Source organism: Ostrinia furnacalis, unplaced genomic scaffold, assembly GCF_004193835.3.
Source record: "Ostrinia furnacalis isolate ACB-3 unplaced genomic scaffold, ASM419383v2 OfSCF6075, whole genome shotgun sequence".
Taxonomy (NCBI): domain Eukaryota; kingdom Metazoa; phylum Arthropoda; class Insecta; order Lepidoptera; family Crambidae; genus Ostrinia; species Ostrinia furnacalis.
The window spans coordinates 73,890-91,878 of NW_021136314.1; the positions used below are offsets into that span (position 1 = coordinate 73,890).

The following is a 17,989-nucleotide window of genomic DNA, read 5'->3' on the forward strand; positions in this document are numbered from 1 at the left end:
ATATTTACGCGTTTTTCTGTTGCTACCGACATTGTTTGATAAATATTTTTATTAAATTATTTTTGAAGACACGATCCCTGAAATATTAGACATGTGAATAGCTGAGCCGTTAGAATTTTATCTGTTGCGCAATAAAACATTATCGTCTTGTTATAAAACTGTTATCTATAGATAGAAGTCCTATTATGCAACAAAAAAATGGTAAATAAGATTTTATTTAAAACTAACATTACAGTAACGTAAAAGTTCACTATATACTGCAAACGTCAGCTCTACTTTTTTACCAGCTCATTGCTTAATTTTTGTACGAATTTATTTTGGCCCTTCTTCGTTTTATAGTCATTAAAGAACGAAGTTTTAAACAGACCTCACTATAATCGTTAACCATACATTCTACAGACGGAAACTTAATCTCCAGAGAGAACCGCGCCAAACACAAGTAAATGTCTTCCAAGAGTTTCGCAGTGCTTAGCAGCGCCATTACCTGTTCTAATATCAGTAAGGGCCCCCTAAATATGATGATATATCAACGCATAAAGCACCATTAGGTCAGCCCGCCAACCCCCGGGGGTGAGGGGTGGGCCGTCTGAGATAGTTGTTAATTGTTCTTAACGACCCGACCTGGATTGAGGTGATCTTGATTAAGCTCGTCGTTTAGGGTTAACAGGCGGGATTGATAACTGCGATTGTTATGCTGAAAGCTCGAGCTTACAGCATGAAGTTTTAGAAAGAATGTACCTACTTAAATGCAGTGCAACAAGAAATTGACTGCCATGCACATAAAGAATTTCATTTCAAGTATGTTGCTGACAGCAATTAAAAAAAGCTTTCTCGTAATAAATATCAACAATAGAATAAACAGCGTTTTTTTCTTCAATTATTTGTAATTTTATAAGCAAAGAGCTCATGTACTGAGTATGTAAAATATGCAATTTATGAACTGTGTTAATATTTTTAGTTTAAATACTTTCATATATTTCTAGTAAAGTGTTGATTGAGTTAATTGGATGCTCATACATCATTAAATAAATTTTAATGAATTATATGAGCATTCAATCAACACTTTATTACAAAATATAAGTAACTTAAAAAAAGTTTTTTATTTGTAATTTACTCTGAGATGCAACTCTTAACGCTAAAATAACAATCCCACCAAAAACATTCTGTAAAAAACTAGCCAAGTCTCGATGGAGCTGCTTGTTTATCTCTAAAAAGTAATGAAATCTAGACAAAGTCGTGCCAAGTCTATGGTTCTTTACTGCGATTTCTTTATTATTTTCGTTAATGTTGTGTGACTTGGCCGTTGAAGGGTACAAAACCAGGTGCTCCATGACACCATTGCACCAATCTGTTGCCAGAACCGCTACCCATTGACGATGGAAAATTGCCATTGGAAAACGTTGATTTAATAAGCAGTCAATCGTGGGCTTAATAAAGCTGCGTATTTTAATAATACTTATGCATGATTATTGATTATCTTAATAAAGATTGTTCAACGGCCAAGTCACACAACATTAACTATAATAATAAAGAAATCGCAGTAAAGAACCATAGACTTGGCACGACTTTGTCTAGATTTCATTACTTTTTAGAGATAAACAAGCAGCTCCATCGAGACTTGGCTAGTTTTTTACAGAATGTTTTTGGTGGGATTTCACTTCTTTTTGTAGAATGTGGCATAATTATTTAACGTCGTCGTCCTTTAATATTATCGACATTTTTTTTACGATATTAAACACAGCGACCTTTAAAATGGACAACGAATCAGAATTGTTTTAATAATATCTTAACCTTATAGAACCTCACGATAAAATAAACGAAATCAACCAAATTCAAATTCCACAACATTCATCTTAATCGACGGGGGGGGGGGGGTCTAGAAAGGAAAAAAATCTGGACACCGCGGTGCAGAAAATCAACGCTCAAAGTGCTAGCGCCATCTAGCGGTGAGCGGTACAGGCGAACACCACGGTGCCGGTGTGGCGCTAGTAGTATTGATTATGAATGTGGTGTTACTCCAGATCTTCGATTTTCCTAGTTTTTATAGTTTTCCCTTTATGTGGCCATTAAGCCCTAACTTTATAACAAATTTCAGCTCTCTGAGTTTATGGGAAGTACTAGTTCTATTTTGATGATCATCAGTGAGTGAGTGAGTGTCATAAATGCGAAACTTTGCTTTCGCTTAACTTCGGAACTAAATTACCTACAGACTTGAAATTTTGGATTTTAGGTATGTGATTATAGCTTACTAGATGACGAAAATTTCTGCGTTCTGGTCTTATCCAGAGGTTCTCAAATAGGGACCTGAAAATGCGGCGAAATGGTTCCAGTAAAGGATGGTACGGCAGTGTTTGCTTCGCGCTCGACTTGGCGGGGGCACTGCCGTGCCCCCAGATCAACACTTTTTTGTATCTTATAACTGATACAATAAATAAGTTATTTATTTACAATTTAAAGATTATTATAATCGACACATTATTATTATAAACTTTATCAAGACTTACACATGGACCAGATACAAATAGAGATTGCAAAATCCGGATTTTTCTTAAATCCGGTTTTCCGGATTTGTGTTACGTACAAATCCGGATTATCCGGATTTTTCGAATATTGGGTAAATTTTTTAAACCATCAATTTAATTTAAATAAAACGTAGTTTTTTTTCAAAAAGATGTAAGTATTTGAAGAAAAGCGTTTTATTTTATTATCGCGTATGGAATTTATTCCTCTTTTTTTCGGTTTGCGCTACAAGCTTTCGAAATTATTTGAACCTTGCATTATTTTTTTCGTTTTAGTACAAATGCATTTCAGAATAAAAACTTGCTTGTCCCTATAAATTTTTTTTTTATTCTTCTTCTTGTCGTGTCGACAACAAACCTACACAGCGTCAGCCCAAAACTCCGCCACAAGAGTGGCGTTGTCAGTAGCCTTCATTAAATCTTCCTGCGTGCAGTTGTTTGGGCACGCAGGGCACGACATCGTGTGGTTTTGTTCCCCAGTCGACGAAGCCGACTGGGGAACAAAACCACACTTGCACTCCAAGTTTGATCCATCTAAGAATCCCTACCTGACACCTGAACAGATTGTCCTTACTACGGCAGACCTGTCTGAAGTCTATAAAGATTTCCAGGTAGGCCAGGAGAGCTCATTTTTTTATTATAATTTTATTTTACACTTTTAAGTTGTATTTCAATCTCAGGGCCCTGGTCATTATTTACGGCCAAAGTGCTCGGGAAGACGAATCCAACGAACTCAAACTCTATAAGTTTCTGCCGTTTCGGTTAGGAGTTCCTATGGCCACCTCCTGATTCATCATCAGAACCCTGAACATCATCTAGCACTTAAGTGCTTGAAAAGACAAATCCAACAAACCCAGATTCGATGAGTTTCCACCGTTTCGTTTAGGAGTTCCTATGGCCACCTTCCGAATCCATCATCAGGACCCTGGGCATCATCTAGCACTAAAGTGCTCGAAAAGACAAATATAACGAACCCAACTTCGATGCGATTCCGCCGTTTCGTTTAAGAGTTCCTATGGTCACCTCTTGACTCCATCATCAACCCAGCTAAATGGTTGGCGGTATATCCAACAACCTGTTTAGAACTCTTTTAAGGACTTCTCCACAATCACTCCCATTCTCATACAATAACATTTCGAGATGAATTAATGTAGGTAAGCAAATCGAATCCGCTGGGTGAACTTGATGGGCGAGGTTGAAGATCTCTACTTACACTTGGCCTGCGGATGAATATGGAGAAAACAAAGCTTATGTCCAATGTCCATGTTGCGCCCTACCCAGTTTCGGTTGGAAGCTCAATTCTCGAGATTGTTGACAAGTATGTCTACCTCGGACAAACGATTCAGCTGGGAAGGTCCAATTTCGAGAAAGAGGCCAATCGTCGAATCCAACTCGGCTGGGCAGCGTTTGGTAAACGACGCAACATCTTTTCGTCCAAAATACCTCAGTGCCTGAAGACTAAGGTCTACAGCCAATGTGTGTTACCAGTGATGACTTATGGTTCGGAAACGTGGCCTCGCGTGCTATGGAGAGGGCTATGCTCGGTGTTTCTTTACGAGATCGAATCAGAAATGAGGAGATCCGTAAACGAACTAAAGTCGCTGACATACTAGCCCGACGGATACAAGCTGAAGTGGCAATGGGCAGGGCACATAGTACGCAGAACTGACGGCCGATGGGGCAGCAAGGTTCTGGAGTGACATGCAATAAATAATTTGAATTCGGAGTGGAGGCCGCGTACCGGAAAACGCAGCGTGGTACGTCCACCCACAAGGTGGACCGATAACATCATAAAGGTAGCAGGAAGGCGCTGGACGCAGGTCGCTACCAACCAGGCAACATGGAAAGCATTGGGCAAGGGGCCTATGTCCTATGGCTGAGATGATGATGATGATGATGATAATGACTTACACTTTAAAACTCAGCGATATGGTGTTTCAGAATCAGCGTCTCGTATAAAACTCACTGGCCGACTAGCGAATTCACTTACGCATGCGGCATGACGCGTCATTGTGCAGGCACAGTGCAGGTGTGAGTGTTGTGCGACGAAGTGCGGGTTCGTTCAATCAAAACTTCGCTTGTTTTGCATCCATGTTGCATTCAATTGATATTTTGGTTTATGATTTTATGATAAAATTTTTGGGGTAAAAATATTCGAAAAAACCGGATTTCAAAGTAAAAATCCGGATTTTTTTAAAGCCTCAAAATCCGGATTTTTCAGATATTTTCGAATTTCGAATAATCCGGATTGCAATCTCTAGATACAAACCACTATCATTTTATCGTAAAGTAGAGCGCACTTTCTATCCACACGTGTGCGTGCGGTATCGAGGTCACATGACGTGCTACGACTACGAAGTTGCGCGTAGCAGTAGCACGTTGGACCGTTCTGATTATTTCGTTTTGCCAGATATCGTTTCCGTGGTGTAGCGGTTATCACATCTGCCTAACACGCAGAAGGCCCCCGGTTCGATCCCGGGCGGAAACATATTCTTTTGTTTTTATTTTTAATTCTGATTTTTTTTTCTTTTAAAGAAATAATTATTTTTTTATTAGTCTCTAATCTCTATGCCACAATTTTTTTTTATGTGACAGGAGGCAAATAACGCATATTGAGTGTTATAAGGGCAAAGCGGAGTTTTTTTAGTGTCGTCGTCGTTTCAGACAAACGACGCCCACAGCCCACTACTGGACAAAGACCTCCAAAAAGTTCAATTACTTTTATATGTATCTAAACCTACTTATTTGCTATCGAGTATTCATAAAAAAATAAATAGATAATCGACTACTAACTAGTAAAGTTTTTTGTTATTAACAGATCAACTATATAGTTTACCAATGAAATTATACTAACGGGTAGTAAACAAACAGTTTAGCTTTATGTTAACAACGTAACTGCAAACAATTTAACTAAGGTACGTGACACAAAACAACTACGTCCGCAAATTGAATATAACTCAGCGTCCCAATTACATGTAACCAGCCTTCAGGTGGAGGCGCGGCCATGTATCAAAGTTTGCAACTCCGACAGAGGTGCGCGATGAGTTATGCGACCGCACCGCGCCCGTGGGGTGAGGTCTAAGAGAGCTGCAGTAGCGAGTTACACTCGTCACGCGACGCAACAACAGAGAAACAAACAGAGATGCACATTCGCCAATATTTGATTAATTACTAGCTTTCCGCCCGCAGCTTCGCCCGCGTGGGATTTTGTCTGTCACAGAAAAACAATATCGCGCGCGTATTTGCTCACCATTTAAACCTACCCTGGACTACGACAAACATTTTAAAACCAAAATCAGCTCAATCGGCCCAGCCGTTCTCGAGTTTTAATCAATTCATTTTTATTTATATAGAAGATTACACAAACAACGCTATGCCTGCCTCTGTGTGACGTCACCCATAACCAGTGTGAGTGTGAGAGAAAAAATCTGCTAATAAAGTTTAATGTATATTATGATGCAGTCTTCACACCAAACCCGAATAGAAATAATTGCCTTATTGTGTAGAGTTCTTGATATTATTCTAACTGTAAATCTAAAGTTACAATTTTAGGACCTGTTTCAATTTCATTCGGAAAGAGATAATTTTGGTGATAGTCATTAGTCATCTTTATTTGTAAGGTAGAGTTCATAAAAGATAGTCTCTTTCTGTGTTAAGTTTTTTAAGTAGCTTGTAGTAAGCGCGTGACTTGCACCACTGCGCGCGTTACCTAAACGCATTCATCGCCGGACCTGTCGCGCTAATAGAGTTGGAGCTACGGCCCACTGGAGACGCACTACTTGCGTTACTCTGAATTATGTTCTTACACAACTTCGTACCGGCTCGATAAGAACGGTGTTTATACCCGAAACTACCTACTCAACCCGTAACTAGCACAGTCAGTTATTTTAAAGGCACGGTCGAATGTTACATATTAAAGTCAAGATTTGGATGTAACTAAAAATCTAGTCTATACTTGATTTGCAAATAAATAAACTTTTATTTTTTGCGCTGGATTCTTTTAGCAGTTAAGCCTTTAATTTTTTTTAACCAATTATGTACATACCAATATTATGTATATTATCTTTAGACACATTCAGTATTCTCTTACCTGAGCTGCATGCCTGTAAACTTTTTCACCGCAATTCAAACGGTGTTTCAATCCAAGTTAATATTCACCAGCTTCCACGCCGGACCCAAAATAACTATTTCGCTTTTCCGTTGTTTTACCCACACCCCGGTCGAAACTTGGAGCCCAAAAACAAGAGGGCTATTAATAAGAAGGTGTGTTTTCGTGCTCCTGCTGTGACGGACACTGGCTCAGCGCCGGATGATAGTTATCAATACGGATTATCCTGACGCACCCTACGGTAGACACGCCATGGGACCAGCTTTTTCAGGACGTTTTGGGACTTGAACAACCGATCGTTAGTTGTTTTTTTGGAAGATGTAACCCTTTTTAAAGCCAAATGCTTTCAACGAATAGGTCACCCCTCAAAATTTAGTCAGATTAACAACCCATTGACAATACCAAATGATTTTGCAAGTTCTTAATGATTGTGATTGACCACAAAAATAAAATAAAAACTGTAAAGGTATGAGTATATTATTTTGATACTTGAATAGAAAACAGCCTTGCACCTGGATTTTTGTAACTTACTCGTGGGTTTATGCTAAGATGTAAATCTTTAGGCACTAAAGCATCTATCTATCCAGAGTATTTCAAAGGGATAGAATTTATAGAGCGTGAGCTTGTTTAAACTTTTCCTTTAGTTATGCGTATAATCAAATGTTATTACTTATTGCATATCAATACTGCTAGAATTATTGTAGAGATATTTTATGTTTCGGATTAATGCCGAGTTTTCTATAGTTTAGTTTTTGCGCGAACGTGGTGACCCTCCTCAGCCCACCTACGGGTTCTTTGGCAAAAAATGGCGCGTGATGCGGCATATTGATATCACGATGCGTCCGTAAAACGCCTGTTTGGGTTCCCTGGGAAATATTCCTGCAATATTTTCATTGCTCGTGTTTACACGAACTATATTGAGAATGATCGATATAGATGCTGGGGACCTGCTTATTCTTAACGATTCATTACATTAGATATGAGTGGTAGGTAGTTTTTTAATAAATTTGCATTGCGCCATCTTCTTTGTCCCAAATTAAGCTAAGGTTGAAAAGCTATTAGAAGAATTTTTTTTATTTCATCAAAAAAATATAGACTAGCAAAATAGCTCTGAAAAGTATCTCTTCTTTGTCCTTAATTTAGGTAGGTAAGTTTTTCATTATTTTATTAAAGAAATTGATGGAACAAAAGATTTTCGTTCCCAGGATGTCTTAAAACACAGTCCCTCCTATTTTTATTTTTGCATCCCTTTTATAGTATTTTCGTTCCCAGGATGTCTTAAAATACATTCCATCCTGTTATTATTTTTGCTTCGTCTTCTCTCCCATCATTTGTTTTGCAATACTCCCCCTCACCTCGGCTGAAAACTACAACAGCCATCTCCGTTACGACTGGCTCGGTTATTAATCGGCTCATTTACGGCACCTTCGCGACACCCCCTTCAGGGCAGGCCTCCACTGAAAGCAATATTTCTTAATTGGGAATCTGAGTTAGGAATACAATATGGCTTAAGTAGTTTGCATAATAATATGCAATACTATGTGTGCATCTTCCAGTAAAACAATTCGATGATTATTTTTATGAAAAGGATGATGAAAATTTATGTTATTGAAGATGAGTGACTGTTTGTTAGAGAACAAAATAGTCCAGTAGTGACTGGATTGACATTGTTCTGAACATTGTCTAGTGGACTGATGTTGTTGACAAGAGATGTTTCAATGTTTTATTCTTCTTTTCGATAGTCTTCTCTTTATAGAGCCCAGTCTTCACTACCGCAACTATCGATAAATCACGTTACGTAGGGATCAAGTAACGTCATTGTGTATCAAAAGTTAACATTATGATGCAGTTCTATACTCGTAATAATCAGACAACAAGAAACTAGATGTCCTAGAAATTAGAACTTTACACTTAATTAAGTTCTGTGAAACTGTGATAATGAACTCATCATTAAAATTAACTAGCGTTTGTCCATGCTGAAAAAAAAATCGGGACTATTCCCACCTCTCGTTCCCACCACTGCAACTCCTGTGTAGCCAGGATCTACAGCTTGACCGCCACAAAAACCCAACCAATGAAGGTCAAGTTTGTCCCGGGGGAAAGTTAAACTGTCATTGAACCATGCTGAAAGTAAATTTTACCCATGTCGTTGTGTAGCGTAGGTAACTGAAGCAGTAAAGATACACAAATTATAATTAATGAAGCTATACTTAGCTGGACGCAGGTCTTAACCTTAACCGTGCGATGTCCAGATATGGCGGTAACGACTACGGCGTCTATTGATTGATTTGTTTTTATAGCGCCCTTATGACAGTTTGGGCCCTTACGAGGAACTTGGGAGATGCCATCAACGGAATGACTTTAGCGAGTTTGCTAGGTGATGGAAGGTATCTTGGAATTATCTTTTGGGTATGACCTTAAAGGAGAAACTTTCTATAGTACCTAGTTTGATAAATACTCAGTTTTGGACTTCGTTAAGTATAGTGATTACAGGACTTTTCCACTTGTCGTTTCCAACGCTGTATCTCCTGTATAGCCAGGATCTACAGCTTGACCGCCAATAGAAACCCATCCAGTGATAGTCAAGTTTGCCCCGGTAGAAAGTTTAGGTAAAGGTATATTAATGATTCTGTATAATAACTAGAATATTGTAGAAGAATACCTAGTTGAAAAAAGTAAAGTATTTTTTCATAAATTGCTTGTAAACGTACGATGAAGTAATTTGGAACCATGCTTATTTTCTGTTGACAGTATCTTAAGATGTACTTTAACCTCCAGTACTAAAAGTGTCATAATTTAAATCAGAGGTTTTGAAAAACTAAGTAGACGACTAACCGGAAAACGATTTTCAGCAACGTTGTAAGTAATCACAATCAGTATCAAAAGCAATATCACGTCATTAACCAAACACTTGTCCCAATAAATGTTTTATATTCCCGGAACTATCCCGAGCGTCCCGGCTGATGGATTGGTGTACAATGATTCGGTTTATGGATAGTAGCGCCTAATTACTAGGAATTACTAGGGGCTACGGAATTAGGTTGGATTGGGCTATTAGGGAGGACTGGAATAAGTGTTTTGCTTCTTGCTTTATTTGGCAAATGATATAACGAACAACCTTATTTATGAGCGGCCATAATGAGTTGGTATTGAGGTTTTATTCCTATAGTTTCTTTATTACCAAAAACTAATTCCTTCCTGATAATTATTTAGATACCTACCTGTTTCACATTTAAGCATAGGTTTGTGGGAGAACCTTGTGATGGATTAAACAATGAACAGATATTTACATTTCTGTCCTCTTACCCTTTACTTTTGTTTACTTTGATGCAAAGCAAACTAAATTAATGGATGCCCCTTCTGACCCACCGCACTACCAAACCACACTACCAGTAGTGTCGTGGGGAATATTTTTTCCCTTCTACACTACCAAGCCAGTAGTGTCGTGGGTAATTTTTAAGGGCCTTACATCTTCATTCCCATCGACACTACTACCATAACTAAATGTAAAATTTGTAAAATTTTGGATTGTTTTGTAATAAATTATGTTTATATGCAACCCTAACCTCTGTGCAATTTTGCAGTTTGACGGAATTTACTTAAAATAAAATATTACTTAAAAGGGCTTATGTACATGTTACGGTAAATGTGCAAGTAAAACGCTTTCAAATGATACCAAACACGGCATATTTATCTTAACTTTATTTTTTACTCTGTATGGTTTGTCCGCTAGAGGGCGCCACATTAGATTTTGTGAAACCCCATATAGCCTATAACCAGCAGACAATAAGACGCTTCTAATGATATGTCATTTGTCGAATTCTGATAAGTAGTTTAGAAGTTACGAGGGAACAGATGAACATACATACATACATACATAGCCTGTCAAAATCATAACCCTCCTTTTGCTTTGCCGTAGTCGGGTAAATATAATTTAATTCAGGTTTTTCTTTCACGCAAAGGTATATACTTAGTTATAGGCCTTTTAGGTAATATTTTATTTTCAGTAAATTCCGTCAAATTGCAAATTTGCACAGAGGTTAGGGTTGCATATAAACATAATTTATTACAAAACAATCCAAAATTTTACAAATTTTACATTTAGTTATGGTAGTAGTGTCGATGGGAATGAAGATGTATGTTACCCACGACACTACTGGCTTGGTAGTGCAGAAGGGAAAAAATATTCCCCACGACACTACTGCTAGTGTGGTTTGGTAGTGCGGTGGGTCAGAAGGGATGGATGCTCTACATTTCTTGGTGAAAGAACAGTAGGCGTTATTTGTATAATAAATAAGTTAGTATTATGTGTGCATAAATACTGCATTTATTAAATTCAACGTTCTTGTAACAGTTTAAACTCATTTTAAGCACTATATCAACACTCAACATGCGGACCGTAACATCCATAAACCAATCACCCGCCACACGTGGCTCTCTGCCCACTGTCGCGTTAATGACTAATTACGCCTGCACAATCCCTCCTACACTCGCACCGTTTGCTCCGACAATCGCTACAACGTGCATGCGATTCCCTCCCTTATCGGCGGTGAATTAGCCACAAGATTCAATTGAGACGTTCTGAATTCGATCTTCAGGGCGCTCATTAAGCAGTTAGTGCCTTTGTTGCGTGTTTTGCTGGGTTTAAAACCGTATTGCGCTGGGTTAAGGTGGATTTCTGGTTGAAGGTAGAGTGGGAGTCTGGATAGGTAACAAGCCAGGTTTCCTGCGGAAGGATCGGGCCGTAATGAGAGGAGTGCCATTGAAACGTCATTATCTTGCTTTGTAGTTTATTTATTTCTTTGATTTGCTTGAGAGGACTTACAGAGTTTCAATATTGAAAAGCTTTGAAAATATTGAATAGTGTTTGTATTATGAAAGGAATGTTACAACTTTTTCTGTGTGATAACAATGTTACGTCTTTTGAATACAGACATTCTGCTTTAAAGTATTTTGTTAGAAAATGGTGCTTATGCGGGTTGCTGTTATAGAGTTAAGGTAAAAAAATAGTTGAGTTTCGCCAGCATAGCTGACACTCTTTCATATCCAACTGGATAGTGTTAACTAATTTCTGATAAAAACTGATTTCATTACTAAACATTTCACAATATCAGGATCTTAGAAAGGAGAGAAAATTAAGCGATTCATCCTCAACCTACCACCCAAGGTCAACAATGCTATATTGAAGTCCTAGTCAGTCAAGTCGTCCTCCAGCCACTTCCACACCTTATCGGCCAGGCAGCCGAGGAACTTGCGTTCGGTGTTGGCGGTCAGGTTGCGGTCGCAACGGCTCGACCCGAACTTGTGTAGGGCCAGAGCATTCTCGCAGCGCTGGCGGTCGGGTCGTTTTGCTTCGCAGGCCTGGAAAAAGTTTCGTTAAATAGTAAAACTGGCCAACGAACTTGGCGTTACGATTGAATTTCTTCTTATCATCATGCTATGCTCACTCCTGCTGTTTGATAGAAGCTTTAGCAGTATACCTTTATGGTGAATCATGGCCGTAGGTACCCAAGAATATTTTTATACGTGACATCCTGTTATACATACCCTTTTACCCATGTTTATGAATATATAAATGATTATGATTCGTTCTGTTTAGAAAGTTGTTACAAAAGTGAGGAAGAAATGAATTACTAAAATACTAAATGTTATTGTAGTAAAGCAATAAAGTATTGCGTACAATAATGGCAAAGTTACCGGCAAACGTCGTTTCATAAATCTCTGCACCGTGCGAGTCGCGCACCATACGTTGTTACTGCATTTCTGGAACGCTGTCACAAAATTATTAAAATGTAAAATCACACGCAAGCTGTACATCGCTAATCCACCGAAAAGGTTGTAGAATAGATACAGACACAATCTACTTAAATTATCGTGAGTGGCTAGACTATCACAATGCCCTGATTGTGAGTTTTCCACTTTGAGAAAAACAACATAAGATTTGTCTTGCTTGAGCAATTCGTTGTCTTAATTTCTGTTACGAATCTCAATATAATGTGTGTTTGATCAGTAGATTAAAAAAATAGAAGTAGTTTATCTTTCATTGTAGGTACACCACACAAAAATAAAAATTTCAGCGTTACATTAGTCATCGCTAAAAGCAAATATATCTTCCAGGAAACGAGGATAAGGTCAGTTACTTGAAACACTAAGGCTGGGTTGCACCATCTTACTTTAACTTTGACAAACGTCAAAAATCTGTCAGTCTACATTCAAAGTTAGGTGGTGCAACTCAGTCATAGGCTCAGTTGCACCACCCAACTTTAACGGTAACTATGACGATAACCAGTGCATTTTGTATGGAGTTTGACAGATTTTTGACGTTTGTCAAAGTAAGATGGTGCAACCCAGCCTAAGGAAAGGCTAATCTAATCTAATATCATCATGTTTAGGTTCATATCTTATCACCATATTTTATAGAGTCCAAATGTAACTACTCGTACCTTCAAGATTAGCTGGGTCGCTCTCCTTGTCGTGGGCCGCCTCCCAGTAGCCCTGCGTGATGTGCATCACGCCGCACACGTTGTTTACGCACCCTTCGTCCTTTATGCAGCCCATCACCTGTAGCAACACATGAGATTATTCCAAAATTGTTGCAGGAAAAAAAAACTGAACAGTTTTCCATCTAAATAACTCAAAGGTGACTGACTGACATAGTGATTTATCAACGCACAGCCCAAACATCTGGACGGATCGGGCTGGGCATGCAGATAGATGTAATGACGTAGGCATCCGCTAAGAAAGGATTTTACGAAACTCCACCCCCTAAGGGGGTAAACGGGATCCACGCGTACGAATTCGCGGGCGGCCCGCTAGTTGCTACATAAGACTTAGTTTAAACAAATGCAAGTTTGGTTGAAAATTTACGCTAGTAACAGTGAGTAGGTATTTAAAATAGAGGAAAAATCATACCTTGCAAATACATTTCATGCAGGTGATTGACAGTGGATTGGTTTCCGAGTCATCGTCAGGCACTACGAACAAAAAGAAAACAATTTGTTAATGCATGTAAATCTAAAAATTAGTTCAAGGAAAATTTTAAGAACCTTATTTATTAGTTTTAAAATAATATGTGGTATTATAACTAAAATTTAATCCGTAAATAGTATCTAATATCTCACAACATCACACTCACTATTTCCACTTTCGCAAAATTGTAGAGAAGTTAAAAATAACAAAAAATTCAAAACAACCAATTTGAGCAGCATACTGACTAAACAATCTTCTGTAGATGCAAATTTCGCACTGTCCGCTCAAGCATCAAGCCAATATTTATATGCGCAAGCGGACAGTTTGGGAATAAAAATAATAAGGTTAATAGGGTCGCAGTTTTTATTGCCTGAAATTCTGCTCCTGTTTGCTTTAGACTCATGACGCAACCTTTATTTGGGGTTGAAATACAAATTATATGGTAAAGAATATTGTTAAATTGTTACTTAGCACATACCTAGACTGCTTAAAATTATTTCCTTTAATGTTTATGGCAATGATAATTGCCCTGGCTTCTTACGTATGATGAGCGTCTTTATTTACATCAAAGTAGTCCATTTTTGATATTCAGTGGCTAGTACCTGTTTCTTAATTACGGAAAAACTGGAGACTATTTTTATTTCGTAACGTAGGTTAGCACTAAGATGCAATGTTGGGCGTTGGGACGATGAAATATGTAAATAAGACTGCGAGTTAAGAAGAGTAAATAGCGTGCGTTTATTGACGTACATTACCTTATATACTATGTATGGGACGTGAGTGTGTGCGTAGTCACGCGCATAATACAAAGATATCATTTTCTAAAATTCAACCCTTATGGCCAAAACGGATGTGCCACTTTTATATTGCGCTATACAAACTATCTAAGGACAGGTCACATTCACATTTAATGTTGGCGAAGCCACAAGCAAAAGCTAGCCAGAAACATAATTATGCATAATTATTGTCACTCGTGGGAGTCGAAGCCTGATCTTCATTAGCTTCGCGAGCTAAGCCGCTGCTAATCGCGCCCGCGCCGCTGGACGCGAGCCATGCGTCTGCCTGATTAGGCATTGGGTACTACGCGTGTTTAGGAATCGGTGATTAATCCAGGCAAGTATGTATCATTATTAGCATTAGGATGCTTGTTATGTTAATGGTTTGCCGAAAAAATCGTTGTTAGTAGTTGTAGGTCTCTAATAAAATTACAAATTCTTCAAAACTCTTGTTAAATACACTCGTAACTAAAGCAGTTTCCCACAAGAAGAGATATGTTTATACTGTCCAGTTACATTTAGTTTTTCACTTAATAATTTCAATTCCAGTTGAACGTTAAACTAGGTAGGACTTATATACTAGGCATCTCAAAGAATTAAGAAATTCAAAGGCTGTTGTTTGTTGCAAATGGGCTTACAAAGTACCTCGCTAATCTATCAAACTCGCGTTAATGGCGAGTCAACCTCAAAGTTAGCCGCCTTCGGGCTAACTACGCCGTATCGATATCGACACGTATACAGCACTAGTAAATTGACAGGGCTGCCACTTCTGCTTACGTAAATACACAACTACCTAAAATTCAGGACAAGTTACCTGTTTGACAAAAATGGTTGAAGAAACATTTACTTTTGCTTATATTTTTACATTGAATTACAAAGTTCATTCGGGTAGCCACTAAAATTCAAATACTAAATATTATTACAATTGGTCCTATCACAGTGGTCTCATTCACTTCAATGACCTCATGCAGCTTAAGTTCGAACTGAATTTGAGCGTCGTTATTCGTGAATAAGGGTCTTAGTTTTGAATAATGAAATATGGAAATGGTTGTCACCGGTTGGTGGCAGCCCTGCGCACAATCAGGGCTGCAAGACGCAGGCTAACGGCATTATCTCGGACGCGCGGAGTTAGCGCGATCGAGTTAGCATATGTTGCGCCCAGGATTCCACCGATAATCGACTTGCCATACAAATGACGTGTATTGTCTTTGCCAATATTGTGATAGTGTTCCTCGTACCTATAAATAACTTGGTACATTTAAATTTGTTTTTTTTTTATGCATAATAACTATTTGACCACAATCGCACCTGATGTTAAGTGGGATGCATCCATGCAGTCTAGGATGGTACATATCTTTTTTCCTAATTTGAAAATTTAATCAGAGAAAAGCTAGTTAGTAAGTTAAAGAGAAACCATTAATTAGGGATTTTGTCTCAAATAAGATTGCTTTGATTTGAGGTAAGGCTTGATTTATTGTTGATTACCAAAAGATCGACAGTGTCTTCTATCTAGTATGCAAGTTATATATACTCATCGGCATTAATTATACTTATGCAATCCAATAGTCAAACCACTCTAAAACACAGATTACTATGTAGATAAAACAAACGAACGCCTCATCTCCGGCATTAAGGCGGCTGCACACTCAGCCGCACTGTAAAAAAGTTACTGTCGGCCATAACCGCGTCCATTACTGTAATGAATTATGTGTGCCGTTAATCTGTCGCAGATATCACTCCTCATCTAGTCGGCAATTAGGGGTAATTGAATATTAAGGCGCGGAGCCGCTTGTAAAAGTGCCGGGAGAGTGTAAACGAGGCTTATGTCCGGGTGATGGATTTGGCATCGATGCGCGATGCGCAGTTAACTTTGTGAAGCTTTTGATGTTTCTTTTCTTTATTATGTTCTTGTTTTGTTGTTCATATAAAGGTTAGTGCCGAGTTCTAGTGATTGGTAGGTTAGGGACAAGAGAGCTTTTAATTCGTAGTCCGTAGGAAAAGTCAACCCCAGGTATTGCGAATCGAAAGCTTAGTAAGAGTAGCGTAGGTAGGACCGACGATCTGGTGAAGGTCGAGGGAAGAGCCTGAATGCGAGCAGCGAAGGTAGGACGTTATGGAAATCCTTGGAGGAGGCCTTTGTACAGCAGTGGACGTCATTTGACTGAAACGAACGAAGAAATCATCTTGGTTTTAAAAATTTATGCTACGAGCCTCCGAAGCATGTGAAATAGTAGTTGCTCTTTTTGATTGCTTCTGAGATGGTAGCTTTCTGTGTCTTTGTACCTGTTTACCGCAAACACTCAACTCGCGCTTTACTGGATATTCAAATCCAAAAGTTTTCTTACGACCCCTAAATATCGCAGCCAATATCGTAAATAGGGATGTGAAATGAAATAAGCAAATCCACGCGAATTGAATGGTCTAAAGCCGGCGTTATGGGTCACACAGCGCGACTCTTGGACGTAAATACTTATGAGTCAAAGAGTCTTACCTATAATGCCACAAATATGAGAAAATTAATCCTACTAATATTATAAATGCGAAAGTTTGTGTGGATGTCTAGATGTCTGAATGTTTGTTACTCTTTCACGCAAAAACTACTGAACAGATTTAGATGAAACTTTACAGTATTATTGTTTATAACCCAGAATAACATATAGGCTATAATTTATGACGATCTGAGACAAATTAAATTTCACGCGGGTGAAGCCGCGGGCAAAAGCTAGTAATATAATAAATTGTTCTAATCATCACCTCTATCACCTATCGCCATACTGTATCAAAATTAACTAAGTAATTTCTCATTATAATATGAACGTCCAGTTTCAATTTTGTGTCACAAGTTTGAAAACCAATAAAATTCTTTAATTGCACCTAGTTTATGAAATCACTGTTTCGGTTTCGGCCATGCGTCATGTAGTCGGGCCATGTAGACACGCAATATAATTTATTTTCGAGTTGAAAATGTACTTTTTATTAGGTATCCAATTTTAAATGCAGGAAATAGAATCGCATATAAGGTATGTTCAGTACTCTCCGCGCTACCAAAGCGCCAACAGGAAGAAATACAAAATGATAACAGTCAATAAAAGCACGTATCTCTCAAATTATTCGTCGTAAATACGGCGGCGACACGCGGCGGTGTGAGCGCGCCTTAATGGCGCATTAAAGCCCATATTAGGCATTCATGTTGTACTTTATCGTGCGTTTCAAATGTGAACGCTGCCTTATTGATATTGTATGTTTTATTGTGGTCTAAAGTGCACTTTGTTTGAAGGTGAAAGGGTGAAGGGTTAACGACATACGCATGTTTGCAGGTTATTCGACTCTTGATTCGCTATCAGGGCATCTCGGTGATCAATAAAACAGATTTTGTTTACAACAACAATTGTGGTTTGTAATAACCCTCCTTGTGCAGTCCGGTAAAACACACAACATATTATATCATACGAGTCACGATTTAGTTAGTCTTGGCAAAGCTTCTTTTTTCCTTTTTACAATTTTCATTTGGCTCGACTACTTAAGGCGGTATTAGGGTTATCTCATACTCTAAAACAAAGTAAAGTAAGTAATCAGCCAGGTTCGAAATTGAGCTGCGTATTTTCTAAATCTCTCAA

The 17,989-nt window shown here is 38.4% G+C and overlaps 1 protein-coding gene and 1 non-coding gene across 2 annotated transcripts; one reads left to right on the forward strand and one right to left on the reverse strand.

Moving 5' to 3' along the window:
- The first annotated feature begins 4,934 nt into the window (after positions 1–4,934).
- Positions 4,935–5,007, forward strand: TRNAV-AAC (transfer RNA valine (anticodon AAC)). Its single transcript has one exon. It is a non-coding gene; the product is annotated as a tRNA-Val (tRNA).
- A 6,396-nt stretch (positions 5,008–11,403) lies between these two features.
- LOC114361959 (uncharacterized) lies at positions 11,404–13,884 on the reverse strand. Its single transcript, XM_028317190.1, has 5 exons — positions 13,763–13,884; positions 13,540–13,601; positions 13,071–13,188; positions 12,325–12,398; positions 11,404–11,988 (listed from the first exon to the last, which is right to left on the reverse strand). The coding sequence occupies exons 1-5, from the start codon at positions 13,833–13,835 to the stop codon at positions 11,818–11,820; spliced, it is 498 nt and encodes a 165-aa protein (XP_028172991.1). The 5' UTR covers positions 13,836–13,884; the 3' UTR covers positions 11,404–11,817.
- Between the last annotated feature and the right edge of the window lie 4,105 nt (positions 13,885–17,989).

Excerpts from the sequence above, each read along its gene's own strand:
- LOC114361959 (XM_028317190.1), bottom strand. The coding sequence starts at position 13,835 with ATGCTGCTCAAATTGGTTGTTTTGAATTTTTTGTTATTTTTAACTTCT. Across the intron at positions 13,602-13,762 it reads ATTTTGCGAAAGTGGAAATA|TGCCTGACGATGACTCGGAA; the intron begins GTGAGTGTGATG and ends TTTTGTTCGTAG. Across the intron at positions 11,989-12,324 it reads TTATGAAACGACGTTTGCCG|GCCTGCGAAGCAAAACGACC; the intron begins GTAACTTTGCCA and ends AACTTTTTCCAG.